Here is a 25,622-nt window from a genome sequence, read left to right on the forward strand (position 1 = left end):
GTTGCAGCTAGCGTTAGGGGGAGACGGTGTGGTCAGTGGAGAAGGCACTGTGGCCTGTGACCATACCTGGTTGGTTTTCCAATCCATCAATGGGAGTAACCGATCCATCAAGTCTGCTCCAAGTAGCAGGGTTACAGTTTCGAGGCTGGTAACATACACAGGGTGAACGAGCGATACGTCCTGGAAGTGTAGTTTCAGCATGACTCTCAATGTGAGAGGCGAGGTAGTCTGAGTGACCCCTCGAAGTTTAGTGTCGCATCGTTCCACTTTTAACCAACGTTTAGATGGCTTCAAAGCCCTTTTGAGATCATCAAACAATGTTTGAGAGATGAGTGATATTGTCGCACCCGAATCAATTAGCGCATGACAAGCTAAGCAGTCCTCCAGGACTGTTTCCAGGTATGGCCGTTTAGATTCGTGGTTAGTGGACATATTCCCCACAAAGTGGAGTGGTCGTTCGCAACGACGTGATGTGCCCTGTCTGTTCAAGATGGAAGCAGATTGACTTTTCTGATTTTGAGTGGGCTTGGCTTTAACGAAGCGTTTGACCTTTTTCTTCGCAACTTTTGTATCAGAGTCTATAGACAGAGCCCGGGGGCTTGTTACTTGATCAAGCGGGCCCTGGATAGGGTCTTGAATGAGAGCGGGAGAAATTTGAACTTTAACGTCCTTGCTATGGGTGTTAATTCCTGCGGACCTGGTGTCCGGTAATTCCCCGTCTAGTCCTTGTGACTTATCTTTTACCCTTTTCTCAAATTGTTCTCGCTTAAGTAAGCTGAACGAAGCCTATGATAGAAAGCTTGTGGGTGTTCGTTCCGAGCTTGTTTGACGGTGTTAGCCAGTGAGCTATCGTGTTTGCGAGTCGCAGAACCACTGAATTCTAATTTCAAAGCTGTGGCAAGTTTAGCATAGTCATTTAGCACGTGTTGCTGTTGTAGACGAATGAACCTCGTCACGTGTCTATTCGACGTTCGCTTCAACAGGTAAACCCTGTCAGAACCCGTAGCGTTCGGGTAGCCACCCAACGCGTCCGCTATGTCAGCTAGGAACGTCTCAGTATCGTTTGGCTGACCTGGAACGGGGTCAAAGGTGGGGAAATTCTTGACGAGTTTGTCAAGGTATTCTGCGCCAAGCGGGCGGAGAAGGTTGGCTTCATCCTGTGGAGAAATTGGGGCCGAAAGGCCAAGAGAAGAAGCCAAGCCTTGTTGTTGTTGGCCAAGAGGCGCCATATTACTCAGTGCCGAAGGGCCAAGAGGAGAAGACTGAGGGACACATGAGGGAGGCAAGGTCTGAAACCTATTGTCTTCACTCCTGTGAGTACAGGGCTCCGGTTGCTTGGATGGGAAGTCGCGCTGTAGAGCGTGACCATTCTGGATTTCCTCCAGATGGTACCTAAGGGTGGAATTCTGCTGCATTGCAGAGTCCACTTGAGCGCTTAGAGTACTGATTTTGGACACGTGAGTGTCACACCTGCTCCTTTCGGTCTCAAACTTATCTGTCATGGTTTGCAAATAGAGGTCTTGAGTACGGAGCGAGAGATTCAGTGATGAGATTTCCTCTGCTTGCTTAGAAATCAATATTTCCAACCTCATCACCTGAGTTCTCTCATCATTCATTTGGTCAGCGACTTCAATAAGTTCTGCTGATTTATCATCCAACTTTGTCATTGTGTTTTAACTGATCGTCTTTGGTCTGCAGCGCTTTGAGGAGCACCGTGTTATTTTGAGTAACATTCAACAAAACAGCATGCATGTTGTCAAGTTGAGCGCTCCTGTTTGTAGATAACTCTTCAGATTTATCTAGTTTGGCGTGGACATCATCGTATTTAGTTTTGGCTAAATCGAGTTGTTCCTGTAGCATATGATTTTGTTCCTGTAGAAAACGATTTTGTTGAAGAGCTTGTGCTTGTTCATCGTCATACGTTTTTGCAATTACATTTAATTGTTCAGTTTTCGAACGCAGTTCCATAGCTAGCAGAATTTTTCCCTTTTCTGCATTTGTGATTGGTTTCCCGGTTCTCTCCACCTGTCCCTTTATGTCTACCGTTACCTGCTCGTGCTTCAGCTGTGCACTGCGGTATTGGACAGATGGCAATCTCGGATGGCAAGACATCAGAGCTAGACTGGAGAGAACCTTTACGAGGCCTGCGCCCGATGGTTGATTTTGGAAAACATTGTCTGTTTTTCCACTAATGGCATAATTAGGGTTGTTATCGCTGCTGAGGTCAGAGATCAATCCATTTACGGGTGGAGGTTCACTAATTAGCGGGCGAGTGGGAACCAGCCCCTCTGATAGCTTGCACATTATTAGAACATTTGAAAGGAAAAAATAGTTTTTCCTAATTTTCCAAAATTTGGTTTTGGAATGTGGAAAACTGCAAAGACGATTTTAATCTATTTATAGACGTTAATGAACCATCAGTACTGTACAGTACTGTGGAAGTTGGACGGGAATGAATTTGCAAAAGCAAATTGAATTAATCAATGCCAATGATTAGTCCTACCTGGGTAGGCTATCTGGGTATTAAACTTGAATTACCTGAGAGGTTGCTTCCTCCAGGTTAATATGCAAAGTTTAAGTTGTCTCATTTAATTGGAAGAACCTAGAAAGGTATGTTTGACAATTTAACTAAACAAATTGAATGAGACGATAATCCATACAATCTCCATTGATTGGATATCATAAGTGTAAACCGTAGTTCAAATGTTGGGACCCTTCACCACTAGGGTACGCACCTCCCTGGGGCTGAACGTCCGTAAAGGGGTTTTACTGACTGTGCACTGCTAAAGCAGATTTGACTGATTAATCTATTTATGATATATCAAACCTGTATAGGCTATCTGGGAATTAACTTTCAATTAACCTGAGAGCATTGCTTCATCTAAGTTAAGTTTGGAAAAAGTTAATCATGTCTCATTGTAGACGCCCAATCAATTTTGGATATTATTTGAAAGATCCACTTGAAAAGGTAAATCTGGCAATTTCATTTGTTAGTTAAATTGAATGAGACGTGCTCCACGTTTGAATTTCCCCTAGAGATGTACTGGCAATTCTTCACCACCAGGGTGCAGAATGCTGAAATTTAAACGGAAGTACAAAGGTCGGACTTCCGTCGCGCTAGCGGAGAAATTTTAAACGTGTTACGGTGGAGGGTAAAATGTTCCCTCTCTGTTAGCTTACCCGTAATGCTAAGCTATTGCTACTTGGTTCAGGAGTATCCTTCCAAGCACCAAAATAGGATCCTTTCACTTATGGAAAGGGTGGGTTTTCTAGTGACGTCTCACCTTAACCCCATTCAGCATATTCTGCTAGCGTTTATGTTGACCGGAGCGACACGGTACTTAACTACAAATACGCATACGGTCTGCCCACACTGTCTTAGTGCGGTAGGCAAATTATTCGGCTCGGTTCCCGGACAGTTAACTTCTAATTTCTAACCTTACTCTAGAAGTTAATATTTACCGACAGAAATAGTACCGTTTGGCCTAACGGACTAAATCTGGAATTTAAATCCTCACTGCTATCGACATAAGACCGGAGCTACTCTAAATAGCTTCTCTCAATGGAAAATGCACAATCACTTTGTTTACATAGCAGGCTGTTTGTACAATTCTGTTTGCACAATTGATATATAGAATTTCACAGCAAAGTCCAATTCTATCTTAGATTCCTCGCACGGGGGCTCCAATATGTATTATCAAATTGAACCAACGTGCGTTTTAGTTTGAGTCCTCACACGGGGGCACCAATATGTCGTGTCTTTGGGGGTACCATTAAACGGAAGATATGTTTATCAATTAGCTCCCTGTAATTATTATCACGCGATTAAACTGATTAATCATTTAATTGTAATTAACTAGGAGATCGGGGCACCAAGGAGAATATTCAGATTACAAAGCTATAATTTTCCTAATATAACTTTCCTGTACTATAATATTATATTCTATTATAGTATAGGTCGATTATCTTCTAGTTCAAATGGTGTATTTACCTCTAGTCCAGTCTCATTCCAAAACGTCGTAAATTGTTGTATCTGCACGAACCCAGTCTTTACTAAAATCATCCATACATCAATTGTCTTAAAATCATTTATTTACTACACTAAGTAATTAACAGAAAAACATACAAACAGTAATTATCGTCAACAAAGGATTGGCATCGGAATGTGCCCTTGTGGGCTAAACAGGCTGGTCGGCCTGTTGAACAATGGGTCATAAATGGTCAGCTGAGAAGTTTACACAGAGTTCATTAACAATTGACAATTGAAGGCTCACTCATTCGGGAACAATTGCAATCAATATATATATTTATGCTCAGTGTGTCGTTCTGATTCTTGTTGGAGAGTAGTTCTGTTGGGGAGTTTTGTCCGCGTTCTCTCTCTCTCTCTGGCTCGGGTAGAATGGATCTTTCAGAGCGACATTCATTAATGTCGTCATAGAATGGTTGTTTCGTTGGTCTTCCCGTTCGATGATATAATTTACTTAGCTGCAGACTAATAATTAATATCAAAGACTTGTTCTTATTCTGTCGGTATCAATAGTCTAAAAGTTAACCACGTGGTATGGTTCACTTTCAGTAGAGTACTTGGATGGTCAAACCTCTGGCCATAGAGTGTAGGCCTGGTCTGAGGAAATGTAAATCAGGGAGTGTTTTATAGTGCCCATCGAACAGGCTGGTCAAATGACGCCTGGTCCTGTATATGTCCCTGGGGCGTGCCTATGACTGAGTTAGATTTGGTTACAGAAATACAATTCTATCACATTACATCAGTACATAGCATCTCAATGTCTTACAAAAGCTTTATCCTTATCAATACATTCCATACACCCATGAGGCAAGTCTTAAACTGAGTCTATTATATAAACAGTTTTATGGTAATATGGCTATATTGTCTCTTCTGAGTATCACAAAATGGTACCAGCGGATCAGTTCGTAGCTGGATTCTTCAATTCTATGAGTTGGAAGAATTTCCTTTGTCTCTCTATGGGCCATGTGGCCAGAGACGTTCCTGGAATTTTAGATTTTTTTCTACCCTTTACACACAGGGTGGATTGTGTGCAAAAGGGAGAGGCCAACGTCATGACACATTTATATTTTTGTTCAGTATAGATGCATGCCTTGCTCACCAGAATGTTATAAATCGATAGAATGAATGCATCAACAACCTAGTTGACATTGATAACTTTCTCTTTTGTTTCTCCTTCACTCGTGGAGTGAAGACGTTTTTCAATTTCCGTGCAACATTTTCAAATGACATAACTTTATTGACCGGTTTCAAGCAAATGAAAGCTGTGAAACGATCCAACATGTTTCTGACAGTATTTCAGTTCATCTTGGATGCGTATTTCATAGGGTTGAAAGTGAAATACTGTCAGCTTTTATGTCACTGAAAAAAATTGTGTGCATTCACATTTTCTCAAAAAAGAAAGAAATCATATTTTTCCGTTCCTGTTCCTGAGACAAACATTTGGTCTGTCATTTTACTGCAAGAAACACTTAATTCTGCAGGAGATAATATTATAAGGTTACATGGGAGGCCTACAGTCAGTGTCCAGACTTCAGATACTATTCTAACTATTAATGTTCCCATCTGAACTTCAACGGTGATACTATGTGAAACTGAGCCTACGCAGACCGAGAAAAACAGTAAATTGGGTAAGATGTTTACATGCCACAGTGTCCCGTCTAAGATTAGCATATCCCAGGCATCTTATTCAGGTTTCTCAAAACAGGGAATCGAGCTTATTTGGGTTATTGTAAACGGGATATGATGTTTATATGCGCCAACTTAAAAATAGAATACTTGAGCATCCCAAATAATAACGGGATATTTTGTAGTGCATGTAAACATGGTCAATGTCTCGTCTTTTCTATGTTTGTATTTGTCTCTAAGTCCTATGTCTGTTTTGCAGTGGAGTGTCCTGTGTGTTCTGTGGGCATCTCTGAACAGCTCATCAACAAGCACCTAGACACCTGTCTGACCCGAGGGGAGAAGAAGGAGAGCCTTAGGAGGTACTAGTGGACACACATCTCACAGGGGTTCAAGAGGTGGATAACTTTTTGGAAGTTTCAACTTATTTTCTACTTCCCTGAAGCAACAACACTAATGAAGTCAGAGAATAAGCTGAAACTTAAAAAAAAGGGAACTGTACCTTTAAAGAATTCTCATAACATTTTGTATTATTTATTTATTTTATTTATTTAACCTTTATTTAACTAGGCAAGTCAGTTAAGAACAAATTCTTATTTACAATGATGGCCTACCCCGGCCAAACTCTCCCCTAACCCGGACTACACTGGGCCAATTGTGCGCCGCCTTATGGGACTCCCGATCACGGCCGGTTGTGATACAGCCTGGGATCGAACCCGGGTCTGTGGTGACGCCTCTAGCACTGTGATGCAGTGCCTTAGACTGCTGCGCCACTCAAGATTAACCCTGATGTAAAGCTAGCTCTAGGTGGGGTATATTACTTATATTTGGATGTGTCTCTGTCTGTGTTGTATATCATGTTTAGATTTATGTTTGGGGAGAGAATATCCCTTCCTCTAAAGAAATTGATGTCCACAACCTGAAAATGTTCCTTTCTGCTTAAATCTAATGCAAGGTTCCACGGTATGATTAATGTAGGCTTGTGACATCTGAGGCTCCGTCAGAAACAGGCGAAGTGTGCGTGACAGCATGGAACCCTTGATGTTTGGCGGACCTTGATGTCAGAGTGATGGATTACAGAAGTTCCTATACTCTTCAACACATTTGACCTGCCACACAGCTCTGCATAGGAGCTGGAGAGTTTTGGTGATGAAAAGATGCCATGTGGGCAGAACCATATCCGGCCCTGAATCAGTCATGGACTTTCTATCTGAAAAGCAGCTTATTTGAAAGTCTAGTCTTCATTATGCTTACGTGGTAGGAGAGGGGACAGAACAGAGTGAACCGAAAAATAATTACTTGGAAAGCCCAGCTAAAACCCCAATTGATTTATTAGCCTTACAGGGAGGTCAGCGATAGGAAAGAGCTTTATACTGTACACTGCTGCCAAGTCGCCTGGCTCTAATTATATGCATCTGATCTGACAAGTGGTAGCTGAGTGACTCCCGGCTTTTAATATATATTTTTTTTACAGAGCCCCCCTCCCTCCCTGTATATCAGGCCTTAGGTTAACTATAACATTCATGTTGTCTTCCTCTGTGGTGCCCTCCCTATGATGGACTCTTATTTGGCCAGCCAGAGGTCTGAGAGCTGCAATAACAACACTTCTACACTGTAGTTCATCATGGAATAATAATAACACTGAATATCTGTCTCACTACAGAGCTCATAACTGTGTAGGCTTAATATCTAATGACCATGTTATAGTAGGTTATAAACTGATCTTCCTTATGGCTTCATGTTCTACAGCTCCCTAGGTGCTAAGAGGAGGCCGATGGGGAAGCTGGTGTACACGCTGCTGTCCATGCAGGAGCTGAAGAGGAGGCTGAAGGAGTGCCACCTCTCTGTCCAGGGTAACAAAGATCAGCTGGTCAGGAGGCACCAGGACTTTGTACACTTCTACAACGCCCAGTGTGACGCCCTGGAACCGAAATCAGGTGAGAGTGCCATTTTCACTGTGGAAGAGTAATGAAGATGGCAGGGAGTGAACCATGGATGATGGTAAAATTGTGACAGTAAATGCCAGAGCAGTTTTCTGACCACCATAAATTGACTTTCCATCATTCAAAGCCATCATCGTATAACTGCTAGAAAGCTTTAGACATTTCTGGCCATTGTCGATTCATGAAGCTGTCATTCATGATTGACATCCATTACAAAAAAAATACAGAAGAGATTTAGCGCCTTAGACTGACTGAATTAATTAAATGTTATTTTCGTGTCAAATTGGCAGCTGACAACCCATCCCTTAAGGGAGTAATTGACACATATAAACATTACAATGATTCACTGTGATGATTTCAGAAAATTATTTTGGCTTTTTGTGCAGTGCGCACCGCATAAAGAAGGAAAAATAAATCAATACATAATAGTAGATAAGGTTATCCAAGCAATAATAATAATAACCTTAAGGCATTAAATAAATAAATAAGTGTGCGGACGTTTCTATCTCAGGTTGATACAGAGAGATTCTGCTTTTATTACAAGCAGGCTTGACTACTGTAATGCTCTCCTGTCTGGCCTACCCAAGAAAGCCATTGGTCAACTGCAAAACATTCAGAATACTGCAGCACAGGAACTGACCAAGACCAGACAGAGAGCACACAATTCACCATATTTTAAAAGTCTCTTCACTGGGTGCCAGTGAGTTTTAGAGTACATTTTAAGATTGTTCTATTGGTTTTTAAATCAATCCACAATTGTACATCCCAATATAAGTCAGACATGCTTTTGAGTTATGTACCCAATAGGTCCCTCGGGTCCTCTGGCACTGGCCTTTTTTGGAGAGGTAGCCTTTACTTACTATGCCCCCAGCCTCTGGAATAGCCTGCCAGAAAACCTAAGGGGGGCCGAAACTGTGGACATATTTAAAGAGATCTTAAAACACTCCTTTTTATCTTTTATTTTCCTTAGGCTCCCTTTTTAGTCTTTTGTTTATTATCTTCTTATGTTTGTAGTAAATATTCCGGTTTTTATTTGTTTTTTTTCCTGTGAAACAGATACGCAATCTGTTTCACAGGAAAAAAACGAATAAAAAACGGAATATTTATTTCCTGTGAAACAGATTGCGTTGCATTCATGTCTGAAATGTGCTATATAAATAACAATTGATTTTGATTTGAAAAATACATTCAGATAAATAAATACAGACAAATTAATTGGAAGGTGTTTAAACCCCGTTTGTCACAAAGAGAAGATACAAGTTTGAGACCGGCCTACACAAAATCTAAATACATACAGTGCATTCCGAAAATTTTCAGACCCCTTGACTTTTTCCACATTTTGTTACGCTACAGCCTTATTCTAAAATTGGTTAAATTGTTTTCCCCCTCATCAATCTGCACACAATACCCCATAATGACAAAGCAAAAATAAGTTTTTAGCAATTTTTGCAAATGTATTAAAAATAAACTGAAAATATCGAATTTACGTAAGTATTCAGACCATTTACTCGGTACTTTGTTGAAGCACCTTTTGGCAGCGATTACAGCCTCAAGTCTTCTTGGGTATGACGCTACAAGCTTAGCATACCTGTGTTTGGGGAGTTTGTCCCATTCTTCTCTGCAGATCCTCTCAAGCTCTGTCAGGTTAGATGGGGAACGTCGCTGCACAGCTACTCCAGAGATGGAGAGGTTCAAGTCCGGGCTCTTGCTGGGTCACTCAAGAACATTCAGAGACTTGTCCCGAAGCCACTCCTGCATTGTCTTGGCTGTGTGCTTAGGGTTGTTGTCCTGATGGAAGGTGAACCTTCACCTCAGTCTGAGGTCCTGAGCACTTTGGAACAGGTTTTCATCAAGGATGTCTCTGTACTTTGCTCCGTTCATCTTTCCCTCAATCCTGACTAGTCTCCCAGTCCCTGCCACTGAAGAACATCCCCACAGCAGGATGCTGCCACCACGTCAAGGGGTTTGAGTACTTTCCGAATGCACTTTATATTTAAATACGTGTGTGTATATCTGGATAATCATGATATTATTAGAATAATTTCAAATGCCCATCCCTACAGTGCAGTACGGTAGAGTTCAGTATAGTTAATTACTCTAGTGTACTCCACTGTACTATAGGCTTGGGCGGTATATTGTATACCGGGGTATTTGGAAATAGCTACGGGATGATTAATCAATACCGTCAATACCATTTATTTGACGTTTTTAAATAAATTAATATATTTGTAGCTACATTTTAAGTAAATACCTGCAGTCAACTTGTGCAATACGTTAGGAGATAACATCATTTTTCATTATGAAGGTTACCGGTAGTTCCGAGTCACGTGGTGTTTGTTAACAAGCACACAATGACGAGAGACCAGAGCCTTGTGAGTCACTCACTGTTGTGCAGCATGTGCCACAGGAGCGTGCTAGTTGAAGTATGGAATACACAACTAAATGTTTGCCATTACATTAACTGTCTAAAATGTGCTAAATGCTCTGCAGTTGTGCGTTTTGGTTTGTTAATTTAGTAGCTAGTTAGGTATCTAGCTAAGTGGGTAGCTTCTTCCAAAATCACCAGAGGATCCCCTCCTGGAGCAAGAGCCATGCTGTCTAATATTTGTTTTTCAGTTCTGCCCACAAATGTTCTATAAGATTGAGGTCAGGGCTTTGTGATGGCCACTCCAATACCTTGACTTTGTTGTTCTTAAGCCATTTTGGCACAACTTTGGAAGTATGCTTGGGGTCATTGTCCATTTGGAAGACCCATTTGTGACCAAGCTTTAACTTCCTTACTGATGTCTTGAGATGTTGCTTCAATATATCCATATCATTTTCCTGCCTCATGATGCCATCTATTTTGTGAAGTGCACCAGTCCCTCCTGCAGAAAAGCACCCCCACAACATGATCCTGCCACCCCCGTGCTTCATGGTTGGGATGGTGTTCTTCGGCTTACAAGACTCCCCCTTTTTCCTCCAAACATAATGATGTTCATTATGGCCAAACAGCTTTATTTTTGTTTCATCAGACCAGAGGACATTTCTCCAAAAAGTATGATCTTGTCCCCATGTGCAGTTGCAAACCATAGTCTGGCTTTTTTATGGCGGTTTTGGAGCAGTGGCTTCTTCCTTGCTGAGCGACCTTTCAGGTTATGTCGATATAGGACTCGTTTTACTGTGGATATAGATACCTTTGTACCTGTTTCCTCCAGCATCTTCACAAGGTCCTTTGTTGTTGTTCTGGGATTGAGTTGCACTTTTCGCACCAAAGTACAATCCATTCTAGGAGACAGAACGTGTCTCCTTCCTGAGCGGTATGACGGCTGCGTGGTCCCATGGTGTTTATTCTTGCGTACTATTGTTTGTACAGATGAATGTGGTACCTTCAGGCGTTTGGAAATTGCTCCCAAGGATGAACCAAACTTGTGGAGGTCTACAATTGTTTTCTGAGGTATTTGGCTGATTTCTTTTTGATTTTCCCATGATGTCAAGCAAAGAGGCACTGAGTTTGAAGGTAGGCCTTGAAATACATCCACAGGTACACCTCCAATAGACTCAAATTATGTCAATTAGCCCATCAGAAGCTTCTAAAGCCATGACATAACTTTCTGGAATTTTCCAAGCTGTTTAAAGGCACAGTCAACTTAATGTATGTAAACTTCTGACCCACTGGAATTGTGATACAGTGAATTAAAAGTGAAATAATCTGTCTGTAAACAATTGTTCGAAAAATTACTTGTCATGCACAAAGTAGATGTCCTAACCGACTTGCCAAAACTATAGTTTGTTAACAAGAATTTTGTGGAGTGGTTGAAAAACGAGTTTTAATGACTCCGACCTAAGTGTATGAAAACTTCCGACTTCAACTGTATGTGACCATTAAAATGTTGTTTGATTTAATCTCTACTCTATAGTACTGTACTGTATTGTACTGACTAGGGATTTACACCGGTAACCGGGATCCCGGGACATAAAATGACAAGACCCGGAAAATTACAAAAATATTCCCCAATGTTGCACTAGTGCAATTCCACAAAATACACATGCACAGCAGCTGATTGGAAAAAATTAAATAGCACATTATTCAAACAGATTGTCACATGGAAATCTTTAGCCTAGTGTATTTACATCACACAAAGTCGGTATAAATTCAAAGCACATTAATGATACTGCCGGACTGCACACAAGGCCCAAATGCAGTTTAGAGTTCTCATCAGAACTGGAAATGTGATCCCGGTCAGACCCAACTCCGGTGAGCTGAAGCCCGATCCCATGCCTGGTTTGACATGAAAAAAAGCTGGATTTCTAGAATCAGTGCGCTATATTTATTTAAACTGGTGTTGAGAAAAACGCGTCGGAGGTGGGCGGAAGTGGAGTGAGGAAACAAGGAAACAGCCATTGGGCCTAGACACCTTAGTTATGATCAACTGAATTATGAAAATATTTAAATAATGTAGGCTAATGCAATTTAAGGCATGTATCAAATTCTTGCTTATACTGAAACCCCCAAATTCATATCCAACTGTTATGCTAATTTAAAGCAATAGTTGTGTGTGTGCTTACCTAGATTATCATTTCAGCACTGTTTTGACTGGGACAGCGAGACGAGTGGGGGAATCGTCTAGATAAATCAATCAATGTCAGCTTTTTGTTTTCACTGAATCTCTGTTTTGGATATGTGGTAACAATTAGGCATGGGAATTGTTAGCTAAGTTGAGGTCAGTAGTAATGATTTTTATTCTAGTTTGCTCATATATTAGCTGATTACAGTGATTGAGTCTGCTTGCGCTTAACTCACGTAGTAGCCTGTCCTACTCCCGACCAAAAGCCTGTGACTTTTCAGATAATCAATCACTGTAATTTTGTTTCACTGAATCTTAATCATGGTTTCCAATTGGTAGTTACAGTCTTGTCCCATGGCTGCTACTCCCGTACAGCCTCGGGAGAGGCGAAAGTCGTGAGCCGTGCGTCCTTCGAAACACAACCCAGCCGAGCCGCACTGCTTCTTGACACAATGCCCGCTTAACCCGGAAGCCAGCGACACCAATGTGTCGGAGGAAACACCGTACACCTGGCGACTGTGTCAGGGTGCACTGCGCCCGGCCAGCCACAGAAGTCGCTAGAGTGCGATGGGTCTAGAATATCCCTGCCGGCCAAACCCTCCCCTAACCTGGATGACGGGCCAATTGTGTGCTGCCCCATGAGTCTCCCGGTCGCGGCCGGCTGCGACAGAGCTTGGAGTCGAACCAGGATCCCTAGTGGTAGCACTGCGATGCAGTTTCTTAGACCACTGTGCCACTCGGGAGGCCCGTAGTAGCCTTTATATAGCCTTATTTATAGCCTAGGCTATTGTCCTACCGTCCCAATCCTGACTCGTGTCTCGTATTGCTGCCCTTATGAGAGCTTCGGTAGAGAATGTGTGATCAATAAATGGTATGAGAGTAGATATTGTAGCAGGTTCAAGGGTGTGGGGTTTCTTCGTCACCAAGTTTAATAACCAAACACGCACAAGGAGCACAACTATAATGCAAATGGGAAGTTTATTAGGGAGTTTTGCACACTTGGGAAAAGTGGGGAATTCACCAACCATTTCACAGTCCACAATCCGGTCTCGTTGTCTGTTCCATTCTCTAGGAGTAACCCTAAAACTCGGGTCCTCAGCCAAACCGGTTCAGTACACAGTGGGGGTAATCAGACAGATATTTCTCTTTCTTCTCACACTCTTCATAACACATGCTTCCCTCTCCGTTCTCTGCCCCTTTGTGCAGGCCGCTTCCTCTTTTATCCCCAAGCACTCCCGGGTTTAACTTCTTGCGGATTAGTGGGACGCTAGCAATTTCCGGTGAAATTGCAGAGCGCCAAATTCAAATGAAATTACTATAAATATTAAACTTTCATGAAATCACAAGTGCAATACATCAAAATAAAGCTTAACTTGTTGTTAATCCAGCCGCCGTGTCAGATTTCAAAAAGGCTTTACGGCGAAAGCAAACCATGCGATTATCTGAGGACAGTGCCCAGCACACAAATGCAAAACAAATCATTTTCAACCAGGGAGTTGCGACACGAAAGTCAGAAATAGCGATATAATATATGCCTTACCTTTGAAGATCTTCTTCTGTTGGCACTCCAAAAGGACCCAGTTACATTACAAATGGTCCTTTTGTTCGATAAAGTCCTGCTTTATATCCATAAAAACTCAGTTTAGCTGGCGCGCTTCAGTTAATAATCCACTCTGTTTCCCTCATTCAAAATGCATACAAAATGAATTCCAAACGTTACCAATAAACTTATCCAAACAAGTCAATCAACGTTTATAATCAAACAATAGGTACTCTAATACGCAAATAAACAATAACATGTAAGACGGAGAATCGTTATTGTCTTTACCGGAGAAAAATACCAAAGAACACGCTCTCATTCACGCGCTTGGAAACACTATAGCCAAAATGGGAGCCACCTAGAAAAACTACAGTTTCTGGCTCATTTTTCCAAAAACCAGCCTGAAACTCTTTCTAAAGACTGTTGACATCTAGTGGAAGCCCTAGGAATGGCAATCAGCACGATTTCGCCCTATTATAAAAGTGCCAGCCATTGAAATCAGTGGTAGGATGAATCTTTTTTGGGGGGGGTGGTTTGTCCTCGGGTTTTCGCCTGCCATTTCAGTTCTGTTATACTCACAGACGTTATTTTAACAGTTTTAGAAACTTTAGAGTGTTTTCTATCCAAATCAATTATATGTATATCCTAGATTCTGGGCCTGAGTAGCAGGCAGTTTACTTTGGGCACGCTTTTCATCCGGACGTGAAAATACCGCCCCCTATCCCAAAGAAGTTAATGACCCACAGGCTCACCTCGTTGGGGCATGAAGTCCATATAAGGCTCAGGGGTGGAGCAAGTGGGCTGCCAGGTATCTCCCTTCAATCACCACTCCCCTCTCTTCTCCCTGCCATCTGCCACTATGGTAATTTTTTAAAGAGTTGGTCTCCGTTAAGATACCTTCATATTTAAAACATTTCCTCTCTTCATCTGACTGTTATTCATGAGCTGATCTGCTATCTGTATAATCATCAACTCGATTTTGACAAATAGGAGATATTCTGTCATTAGTTGGAGGTTATCTAGCAAGCTTACAACGTTGGTAATTTGACTTTTGTTTGACTGCCGTTACAAAGTTTGTATCAATCGACAATGCTATAGCCTACTGAGGGTGTCGTCTGTGTGTCCTGAACGCGCGCTTTTTCGAGAGAGCCTTTGCCTACTGCTGAAATGCGCTGAATTAATTGAGGATAACTCTCAGAATTTATGAACCACCTGTTTCGCAATTCACAACAGTCATTGGCGATCAAAGTTACTCTATCATTACTTAACATCAGTCACTTGCTGTGAAATCTTTACATAGTGGTGCAGCCAAGCCGGCAAGTAGCCTAGTGTTTAGAATGTTGGCCTAGTAACCGAAAGGTTGCAAGATCGAATCTCCGAGCTGACAAGGTAAAAATCTGTCGTTCTGCCCCTGAACAAGGCAGTCATTGAAAATAAGAATTTGTTCTTAACTGACTTGCCTAGTTAAATAAAGAAAAAAAATGCGACAGTCTTATTTTGGGAGAACCCTGGCACAGTGACCATATCTTGGTTTTAAATGGGCACTTCCGATTTTTGAGGTATTTCCTGGGAATTATCCCCTATATTGAAACTTGTTCTATTTCGGCAAAATATTAATCCCTAGTACTGATCTATACTCTTCTTTATTGTACTGTACGTTACAGTACAATACCGTATAGCACTACAGTACAGTAAAAAGTAGAGTAGAGTTTAGGTCAGTACTGTTCTCGGATGCACCCCTGGATGCACGTTTTGGTTTTTGCCGTAGCACTACACAGCTGATTAAAATAATTCAAGCTTGATGATTATTTGAATCAGCAGTGTAGTATTTGTATTTATTATGGATCCCCATTAGCTTCTGCCAAGGCAGCATGTACTCTTCCTGGGGTCCAGCAAAATAGTGGCAGTTATACATATTAAAAACATTACAATACATTCATAACAGATTGCTCAACATATTAAGTGTGTGCCCTTAGGACTCTACTCTACTACCACTTATCTATAACACAAAATCCATGTGTGTATAGTGCGTATGTTATCGTTTGTTTGTATGCATGTGTCTATGTTTGTGTTGCTTCAAGGTCCCCGCTGTTCCATAAGGTGTATTTTTATCATTTCTTTTTAAATCTAATTTTACTGCTGGCATGAGTTGCTTCATGTGGAATAGAGGTCCATGTGGTCATGGCTCTATGTAGTACTGTGTGCCTCCCATAGTCTGTTCTGGACTTGGGTGCTAGGGCAAAAACCAAAACATGCTCCCAGGGGGGGCCCCAAGTCCGAGTTTGGGAAACCCTGCAGTAGAGTACAGTGTAATTTACTGTATTGTACTGAACTGTACTGAACTCTACTCTTCTGTACTGTACTATACTCTACTGTACTGTACTGAACTGTGCTGGACTGTACTGCACTCTATTGCGCTCTACTGTGCTATACTGTGATGTCAACTTGTAAAACATAGACATCTGTGATTGTTGCACGTCATGAAGAAATACATTAAAACATTTGGTTTTATTCATTTATGAATTTGACATGTCATGGTATATCCTTGTATGTAACAATGTCACATGGATATTTGAATTTCATTTAGAAATAATTCAAGAATATTATAACCATGCCCATCCCTAGAACACACCCCATCTCTGATGAGATGTAGTGTTTCAATCAAACACCAAGGCCTGTTCTGAGCCTAGCACATGATTTGAGAATCTACTGTTATCAACACTTAAATCATTTCAGCTCTAGCGAGAATTTTTTTCTTGCCTTGGCATTTGTCATGCTTCTGTGATATCTTTAGGGTGTATATTACTTGTACATGCTATAAGAATGTCAGTAAGTGACCTTGATACATGATCATGCTAGATGTATTATGGTGTGTCCTCCTACCTCTTAGCTCTTTTCAGTTAGTAGTTGGGCATAAGATGTCGGAGGATAAAGGCTGTAAACGACACACTACTTTCTCTTTAAACTCGACGGACAGAGCATCCAGTCCAACAGCACTTGCTGAGACTATTAGATATGAAGTGGTGCTCTGAGCTATGCCTACTTCTTTCTTTGTGTGTGTTTGTGTGCAAATCACAAACAAAAGTTTGAACCACTTGATCGTTTCCTGTTTTTTGCTTTGTTTCTCTGGGAGTGCTTCATTTTCTCAGCAGTGGTCTCAGGGGCAGAGACCTTTTTAATGTGTTGAAAACAACAGTTCACATATCAAGCCATGATTGTGATCCGGAGGGTCATAAATGTCTCTTTTCATTTTCTGTCAACAGCCAAAGACATTGCCAATGAAGTGGAGGCCAACGAGAAGGCCAGGAACCAACTTCAGGGGAAAACCAAACGTGTACGTACCAATACCTGATCAAAGCATCTCTGACTTGTGCCACAGGACCCCCGGATACTTTTTATTGTTCCCAACATGACAATATGTTCAATAAAAGGCGTTGTCCTTGTAAATAACCTTGTCTAGTGTGTTCTTGAAAGGCAAATGATCACTCTACAGTACGTTTTTTTTGTTTGTCCAACTGTGTTGCAGGCCATGGACTTCTCAAAGAATCAAAGTGTGGGGAAAATCGACGAGATGCATTCAACTTACAGTAAGTCATCTCTGTGGTGCACTTCCACCATTGATCTGTTGTCAGTGGGAGTTCAGAATTGTTTTCTGAAAGCCTTTTCTCTATTGACTTCAGCACTGCGTTGTGTATTATTGTCTACATTCGACTCAGTTGACAGTGGATCCCTGTTTTGTTCCTCAGTGAATCTGAATGATTACTCCTGGTGAGGGATTGGCATGGAAATAGTTTAGTTTAGCAGCATCACTGGGCTCTGAGTGTATACTCACTCTTGTGTTTTAATTTGCACTGGTGCAAAGTATTCATGAATAGTAAACCTGGCCCTTCAGTCTTAGATACTGAAACACTGCAGTGGGTGCTAATAGTTCAGAGTGCTTAGTCATTCCAGTCCATTCCACCAGAGTGGTGCACTCACTTTAGTCCTTGTAGCAGTTTAGTAGAAAAAGCTGAGAGTTGTGAAGTGAATCAGGCCATAACCCAAGAGAAGAGGAGTGGCTCTCACATTCACAGATTGGATCAAAACAGTGGGAGTGCAACAGGGGTGCATCGTTGATCCTGCTTCATTATGTAGAGAGGCCCTCGTATGGCTAAGGACCAACTCGGGCGGAGAGAATTGCCAGGAAGACCATACGCTCCCCTGATAGCTGTGTTACTGAATATCTGAGAAGGCCTCTATCTGGAGGGGCTGTTTGAAAGTGCACCTGAGGGAGTGGAGATGTGCTGGAGATGTGCTGAAGTGATTAAGCATCAGGGACTGTCACTGCAGCAGACATTACACCATGAAGAGGAGGGAAACGTTTAGGTTTGCTGGGGTGTTTCAGTGTCTCTTTGGGGAATAACTCTGAGATGTAATAGACTTTACCCAGCAGGAGGAATCTGAGCCAGATTGTGTTTTGCTTTACCGGACAGAGGGAGAGAGAGAGTTTGTTAGTTAAAGTGCTGTGATAGCAAGCGGAGGATGAAAGGTGGGAGGAACTAGAAATAGCTTGGTGGAGCTAACTTTGAGAAAGGGGGATATTGAAATATTGATGTGACTCACAGAGGGGTGTTCTATAAATAGCTGGTGTGCTGTGATAACTGTGATCAGTCAGGCCAGGGCCGGCCCGCCCAAGTAGTATCGCGATACCACGGGGAAAACATTTGGAGTGTCCTAGAGTTCTGTTCGCCCCATCCCCCGACTCTTGTTCCCGTTTTCTTAATGTACGTGCTACACAAAACATTTTCTACTCAATATAACACCTTGAGATGTTTTTACAACTTGATTGGAGTCCACCTGTGGTAAATTCAATTGATTGGACATGATTTGGAAAGGCACACACCTGTCTATATAAGGTCCCACAGTTGACAGTGCATGTCAGAGCAAAAACCATGCCATGAGGTTGAAGGAATTGTCCGTAGAGCACCGAGACAGGATTGTGTCGAGGCACAGATCTGTGGAAGGGTACCAAAAAATGTTTGCAGCATTGAAGGTCCCCGAGAACACAGTAACCTCCATCATTCTTAAATGGAAGAAGTTTGGAACCAGCAAGACTCTTCCTAGAGCTGGCAGCCTGACCGAACTGAGCAATTGAGGGAGAAGGGCCTTGGTCAGGGAGGTGACCAAGAACCCAATGGTCACTCTGAGAGAGCTCCAGAGTTCATCTGTGGAGACGGGAGAACCTTCCAGAAAGACAACCATCTCTGCAGCGCTCCACCAATCATGCCTTTATGGTTGAGTGGCCAGACGGAAGCCACTTCTCAGTAAAAGGCACATGGCAGCCCGCTTGGTGTTTGCCAAAAGGCACCTAAAGTACTCAGACCACGAGAAAACAACAATATTCTCTGTTCTGATGAAACCAAGATTGAACTCTTTGGCCTGAATACCAAGCGTCATGTCTGAAGGAAACCTGGCACCATCCCTACGGTGAAGCATGGTGGTGGCAGCATCATGATGTGGGTATGTTTTTCAGCTGCAGGGACTGGGAGACTAGTCAGGATCAATGGAAAGATGAACGGAGCAAAGGAATCCTTGATGAAAACCTGCTGCAGAGCGCTCAGACTGGGGCGAAGGTTCACCTTCCAACAGGACAACGACCCTAAGCACACAGCCAAGACAACGCAGGAGTGGCTTCGGGACAAGTCTCGGAATGTCCTTGTGTGCTCCAGTCAGAGCCCGGACTTGAACCCGATCAAACATCTCTGGAGAGACCTGAAAATAGCAGTGAAGTGATGCTCCTCATCCAACCTGACAGAGCTTGAGAGGATCTGCAGAGAAGAATGGGATAAACTCCCCAAATGCAGGTGTGCCAAGCTTGTGGCGTCATATCCAAGAAGACTCAAGGCTGTAATTGCTGCCAAATGTGCTTCAACAAAGTACTGAGTAAAGGGTCTGAATACTTTGCTTTGTCATTGTGGGGTATTGTGTGTAGATTGATGTGGGGAAAAACAATTTAATCCATTTTAGAGTAAGGCTTTAACACAAAGAAATGTTGAAAAATTCAAGGGGTCTGAATACTTTCCGAATGCACTGTATATTCATAATGATCTGAATGTCATTGTGGCAGGAAGGGAAAAAGACTAAAGGTTTCTTGCACTCTTCAGTAAACAGAACCACACAGACTGTCCCTCCCTCACACAATCTGTCTCCCTCTCTCTCATCAACACACACACCATTCTCTCTCCCACAAACGCATACACACGCTACTCCCATCTTTAAAAACGTTAGGCACCAAATAGAATTTAAGGAGCACCAAGAAGAGAGATATTTGATATAGTTTTGGCATCCATTCAGCCTATATGAAACCTACAGTACCTTTTGAAGCCCATTACATTTTACATTTTTGTCATTTAGCAGATGCTCTTATCCAGAGCGACTTACAGTACGTGAATGCATACATTTCATACATTTTTTTTCCCGTACTGGTCCCCAAGCATACCTGTTGCGCAGCGGTACTCTATTTGACCTCCCTGGCGCTTGGAGGCTGCATGACAGCGAACTTGCAATGCCTACTCCGACTGGCCTGTGCCATTGGTTATATGGCACATATAACCAATGGTTATATCAGCTCTGCATGCTGCTCCAGTGTATCAAATGTACAAATGTAACAACAGTAGACTTATCAGGGAATACATCCCCGTGGGCTGTCACGGACCAATTATATTTTTAAAACTGATTGAGGAATAGATGTGCAGGAAGAGCAGATGGAGAAAAGCAGGTGAGTAATGGCTGGAAAGGGAGGCAGCTGCCTGCTGGCTTTTCAGCTCTTACACGTGATATATGCACATGAAAGTGAAGTGGACATTATTGGACCGACACCTACAAGAGACTAGTTTGCTTAAAAATATTCAACAGAATTTATAAACAAAACTGTATTAACATTTTATAAGAAGCACCAGTGGGATCTTTAGTTTGGTTGAGCCGAAATACATTTGTTAGTATCATATGAAACGGTACTACGGTATTCTAAAATGTTGGTATTATAAGTATCATGCCGTTTTAGTACCGTGATATTACCTTGGTACCGGTATATCGTGCAACACTAACACACAGTGACAGACAGACAGATATAGACACACGAATACACAGGAACAGAGTGCTGGCCACATGCGGTAGGTTGTAGCAGTTTCGCTATCACTTCCAAATGTGAGAAAGATTGCCACTCTTAATAAATGTACCTTCCACCCTCAGTGTGTTATTGTTGTATTATTGAATAGCAGGACCATTGAACAATGCCAAACCAAACAGATCTCTGTCAATGGAGACCAGTGTTATTATTTCCCCTCAAAAGTAAGCTGCAGCTTGCTCCTGTGCCCTTGGCAGGGTATGGTAGTAATCTGTCAGCCCTGGGCCTTCCCAGGGGCACACTGAAATTATTCTGGCTCCACACTGCTTAACATATACACTATACAGCGTATAACACCATATGTACCTCATACACTATTTTCCTCTGCATATGTTTCTCATTCATCAAACATCTGAGATACATAACAAGCCACTTATTTGTACTGAGGCAATCAAATCTAAATAAAATTGTATTTGTCACATGCGTTGTAAACAACCGGTGTAGACTATAACAGTGAAATGCTTACTTGTTGGCTCTTTCCAATAATGCAGAGAGAAAGAAAATAGAGAAATAATAGAAAAGTAAAACACGCTATAATAAATACACAATGATAACTTTGACTCGGTACACTGTGTATATAGCAATGTCCCAGGGGTAAGAAGTAATTGAGGTAGATATGTACATATAACTAGGAATAAATGGACAGATAATAAACAGTAGCAGCAGTGCATTTTATCAGTCAAAAATGTTAGTGCAAAAAGTGTCAATGCAGATAGTCCGAATAGCTATTTGGTTAACTATTTAAATAACTACTAAGCAGTCTTATGGCTTGGGGGTAGAGGCTGTTCAGGGTCCTGTTGGTTCCAGACTTGATGCATCGGTACCGCTTACCGTGCGATAGCAGAGAGAACAGTCTATGAATTGGGTGGCTGGAGTATTTGACAATTTTTAGGGCCTTGTTCTGACACCGCCTGGTATAGAGGTCCTGGATGGCAGGGAACTCGACCCCAGTGATGTACTGGGCAATACGCACTACCCTCTAGTGCCTTGCGGTCGTAGGCCAAGCAGTTGCCATACCAAGCGGTGTTGCAGCCAGTCAAGATGCTCTCAATGGTGAAGCTGTAGAACTCTTTCAGCCCCCCTAAGGGGAAGAGCCATTGTCGTGCCCTCTTCATGACTATGTTGGTGTGTGTGGACCGTGATAGATCCTTAGTGAAGTGGACACCGAAGAACTTGAAGCTCTCGACCCACTCCACTACAGTTTCATCAATATGAATGGGGCCGTGCTCGGTCCTCCGTTTCCTGTAGTCCTCAATCAGCTCGTGTCAGTGAAATGTATTTCTTGCAAACTCAAAACCCAACAATGCATAAATCAATAATCCGTTCCAATACCATATTTACAGTGTGCAGGGATACTGGAGTGTTGGAGGTGGATACTGTGTGTATATATAGGCGTAATGTGAATAGGCAAAAGGATTTAAGATAAACAAGCAGAGTAGCAGCAGCTTGTATGTGAATGGGTGTGCATGTGTGTAGAGTCAGTATAAATGTATTGTGAGAGTGAGCAGATGGTGGATGGAGTGAGTGTGTAGGACCCTGTGAGTGTGGATAGAGACAGTGCAAAAATAAAAGGTCAATAAAGATACAAGGTTAACTCAGTCCATGTAGCTATTTTGTTATATTGTGCATAGGTCAGTTACAAAAACAAATCTGTTTAATCAATTTAATTCCATTTTTAACACAACAATATTTGGAAAAAGTAAAGGGGTGTGAATACTTTCTGAAGGCAGTGTGTGTGTGTGTGTGTGACTTTTGGTCAGGGAGGTGACCAAGAACCCGATGGTTCGATGGCCGAGATTGAACTCTTTGCCCTGAAGGCCAAACGTCATGTCTGGAGGAAACCTAGTACCATTCCTACGTTGAAGCATGGTGGTGGCAGCATCATGCTGTGGGGATATTTTTCAGTGGCAGGGACTGGGAGACTAGTCAGGATCGAGGTAAAGATGAATGGAGCAAAGTACAGAGAGATCCTTGATAATTAAAAAAACTCCAGAGCCACTCCAGAGCATTCAGGGCCACAGACTGGGGTGAAGGTTCACCTAACAACAGGACAACGACCCTAAGCACACAGCCAGGACAACGCTGGAGTGGCTTCGGGACAAGTCTCTGAATGTCTTTCGGGTTCAAGCCCGGACTTGAACTCGACCAAACTTCTCTGGAGAGACTTGAAAATAGCTGTTGAGCGACACTCCCCATCCAACCTGACAGAGCTTGAGAGGATCTGCAGAGAAGAATGGGAGAAACTCCCCAAATACAGATGTGCCAAGCTTATAGCATTATACCGAAAAAGACTTGAGGCTGTAATCGCTGCCAAAGGTGCTTCAACAATGTACTGAGTAAAGGGTCTGAATACTTATGTAAGGCATAATTTCAGTTTTTTATTTGTAATAAATTTGCAAAAGTTTCAATAATCCTGTTTTTGCTTTGTCATTATGGGGTTTTGTGTATAGACTGAGTGCGAAAAATCTGTAATGCAATTTTCTTTTGATAAATTCAAGTGGTCTGAATAGTTTCTGAATGCATTGTACCATATACCGGGTATTTGGAAATAGCCACGGGATGGTTTTTCAATACCATCAATACCGTTTAAACTTTTTATTTTGAATGTTTCTATACATTTTAATATTTGTAGCCTCTTAAATAAATACCTGCAGTCAACTTGTACAATATGTTAGAAGATAAAGCAGATTGCGTTCTTCATTTCACCTGTCACATTATTTTAAAATGTATATTTCTTATGCGAATTCTGCGTTAGAGACCCCTAAGTTAAACTTGCTAGTTATTTAGCTCAGTAAGTGGCTGAATTAATAAGGCAACGGGGAATCATATTGTGTTGGTTTTCTGCCATGTTTGAGAAGTCAATTCCCTTTGGATGAGTTATCTGTACAGCTGCCATCTTTTGATTTCCTTGCGTTTTTTTCTCTTCTCCAGTCTTGGCCTGTCTGCTCCTCCCCCATCTCTACTACAAGCGGAGCAAGCAGGCCCGTTGCCCTGGCGACTCCAGATTCCACACAGACACAGTGTGTACAGACTCTGCTCCAGAGCCAGTACTGTTCATTTGCAAGATGTCTCGTTAATATTCACTTGTAAATGTCCTAACTCACCAAAAATGACATTCGGTAGCTCCATCCTATATATGTATGACTTTGAGATGGAATGCCTGTCTTTGCAACAAAAAAAAAAGAATTTGCGCTCCTTAGCAAATTTAGCTAGCAACCTCCATGAAAATTCGCTATTATTTTGAGGGGCTCCCGAGTGGCGCAGTGTTCTAAGGCATTGCATCTCAGTGCTAGAGGCATCACTACAGACCCTGGTTCGATCCCGGGCTGTATCACAACTGGCCGTGATCGGGAGTCCCATAGGGCGGCGCACAATTGGCTCAGTGCTGTCCAGCATTTGGCCAGGGTAGGCCGCCGTTGTAAAATAAGAATTTGTTCTTCACTCACTTGCCTAGTTAAATAAAAAAACTATTACTTGTACTAATTTTGCTGGAATGTTAGGTGCCGCAAGCCTGGCCTAAATGGCTGCAGCCAGGGTCCAGTACTTTCATAAAATGAGGATTTACAGTATCTACTACAGTGAGGGGGAAAAAGTATTTGATCCCTTGCTGATTTTATACGTTTGCCCACTGACAAAGAAATGATCAGTCTATAATTTTAATGGTAGGTTTATTTGAACAGTCAGAGACAGAATAACAACAAAAAAATCCAGAAAAACGCATGTCAAAAATGTTATAAATTGATTTGCATTTTAATGAGGGAAATAAGTATTTGACCCCCTCTCAATCAGAAAGATTTCTGGCTCCCACGTGTCTTTTATTCAGGTAATGAGCTGAGATTAGGAGCACACTCTTAAAGGGAGTGCTCCTAATCTCAGATTGTTACCTGTATAAAAGACACCTGTCCACAGAAGCAATCAATCAATCAGATTCCAAACTCTCCACCATGGCCAAGACCAAAGAGCTCTCCAAGGATGTCAGGGACAACATTGTAGACCTACACAAGGCTGGAATGGGCTACAAGACCATCGCCAAGCAACTTGGTGAGAAGGTGACAACAGTTGGTGCGATTATTCGCAAATGGAAGAAACGCAAAAGAACTGTCAATCTCCCTCGGCCTGGGGCTCCATGCAAAATCTCACTTCGTGGAGTTGCAATGATCATGAGAATGGTGAGGAATCAGCCCAGAACTATACGAGAGGATGTTGTCAATGATCTCAAGGCAGCTGGGACCATAGTCACCAAGAAAACAATTGGTAACACACTACGCCGTGAAGGACTGAAATCCTGCAGCGCCCGCAAGGTCCCCCTGCTCAAGAAAGCACATATACATGCCCGTCTGAAGTTTGCCAATGAACATCTAAATGATTCAGAGGACAACTGGGTGAAAGTGTTGTGGTCAGATGAGACCAAAATGGAGCTCTTTGGCATCAACTCAACTTGCCGTGTTTGGAGGAGGAGGAATGCTGCCTATGACCCCAAGAACACCATCCTCACCGTCAAACATGGTGGTGGAAACATTATGCTTTGGGGGTGTTTTTCTACTAAGGGGACAAGACAACTTCACCGCATCAAAAGGACGATGGACGGGGCCATGTACCGTCAAATCTTGGGCGAGAACCTCCTTCCCTCAGCCAGAGCATTGAAAATGGGTCGTGGATGGGTATTCCAGCATGACAATGACCCAAAACACACAGCCAAGGCAACAAAGGAGTGGCTCAAGAAGAAGCACATTAAGGTCCTGGAGTGGCCTAGCCAGTCTCCAGACCTTAATCCCAT

At 42.3% G+C, this 25,622-nt stretch overlaps 1 protein-coding gene across 4 annotated transcripts in view; it reads left to right on the top strand.

The window, feature by feature from the left end:
• Positions 1–25,622, top strand: part of rad18 (RAD18 E3 ubiquitin protein ligase) — a 97,334-nt gene that overhangs the window by 15,568 nt on the left and 56,144 nt on the right. For all 4 annotated transcript variants that reach the window (XR_001319692.2, XM_014132861.2, XM_014132862.2 and 1 more), the window contains exons 6-9: positions 5,913–6,012; positions 7,400–7,587; positions 16,944–17,014; positions 17,207–17,267. Coding sequence is in view for 3 of the 4 variants with exons in the window: in XM_014132861.2 (XP_013988336.1) it covers positions 5,913–6,012; positions 7,400–7,587; positions 16,944–17,014; positions 17,207–17,267 (420 nt within the window). In the remaining variant the exon portion in view is untranslated. The remainder of the gene's footprint in view (positions 1–5,912; positions 6,013–7,399; positions 7,588–16,943; positions 17,015–17,206; positions 17,268–25,622) is intronic.

The sequence above is a fragment of the Salmo salar genome, chromosome ssa12 (genome assembly GCF_905237065.1).
Source record: "Salmo salar chromosome ssa12, Ssal_v3.1, whole genome shotgun sequence".
In the NCBI taxonomy this organism is placed as follows: domain Eukaryota; kingdom Metazoa; phylum Chordata; class Actinopteri; order Salmoniformes; family Salmonidae; genus Salmo; species Salmo salar.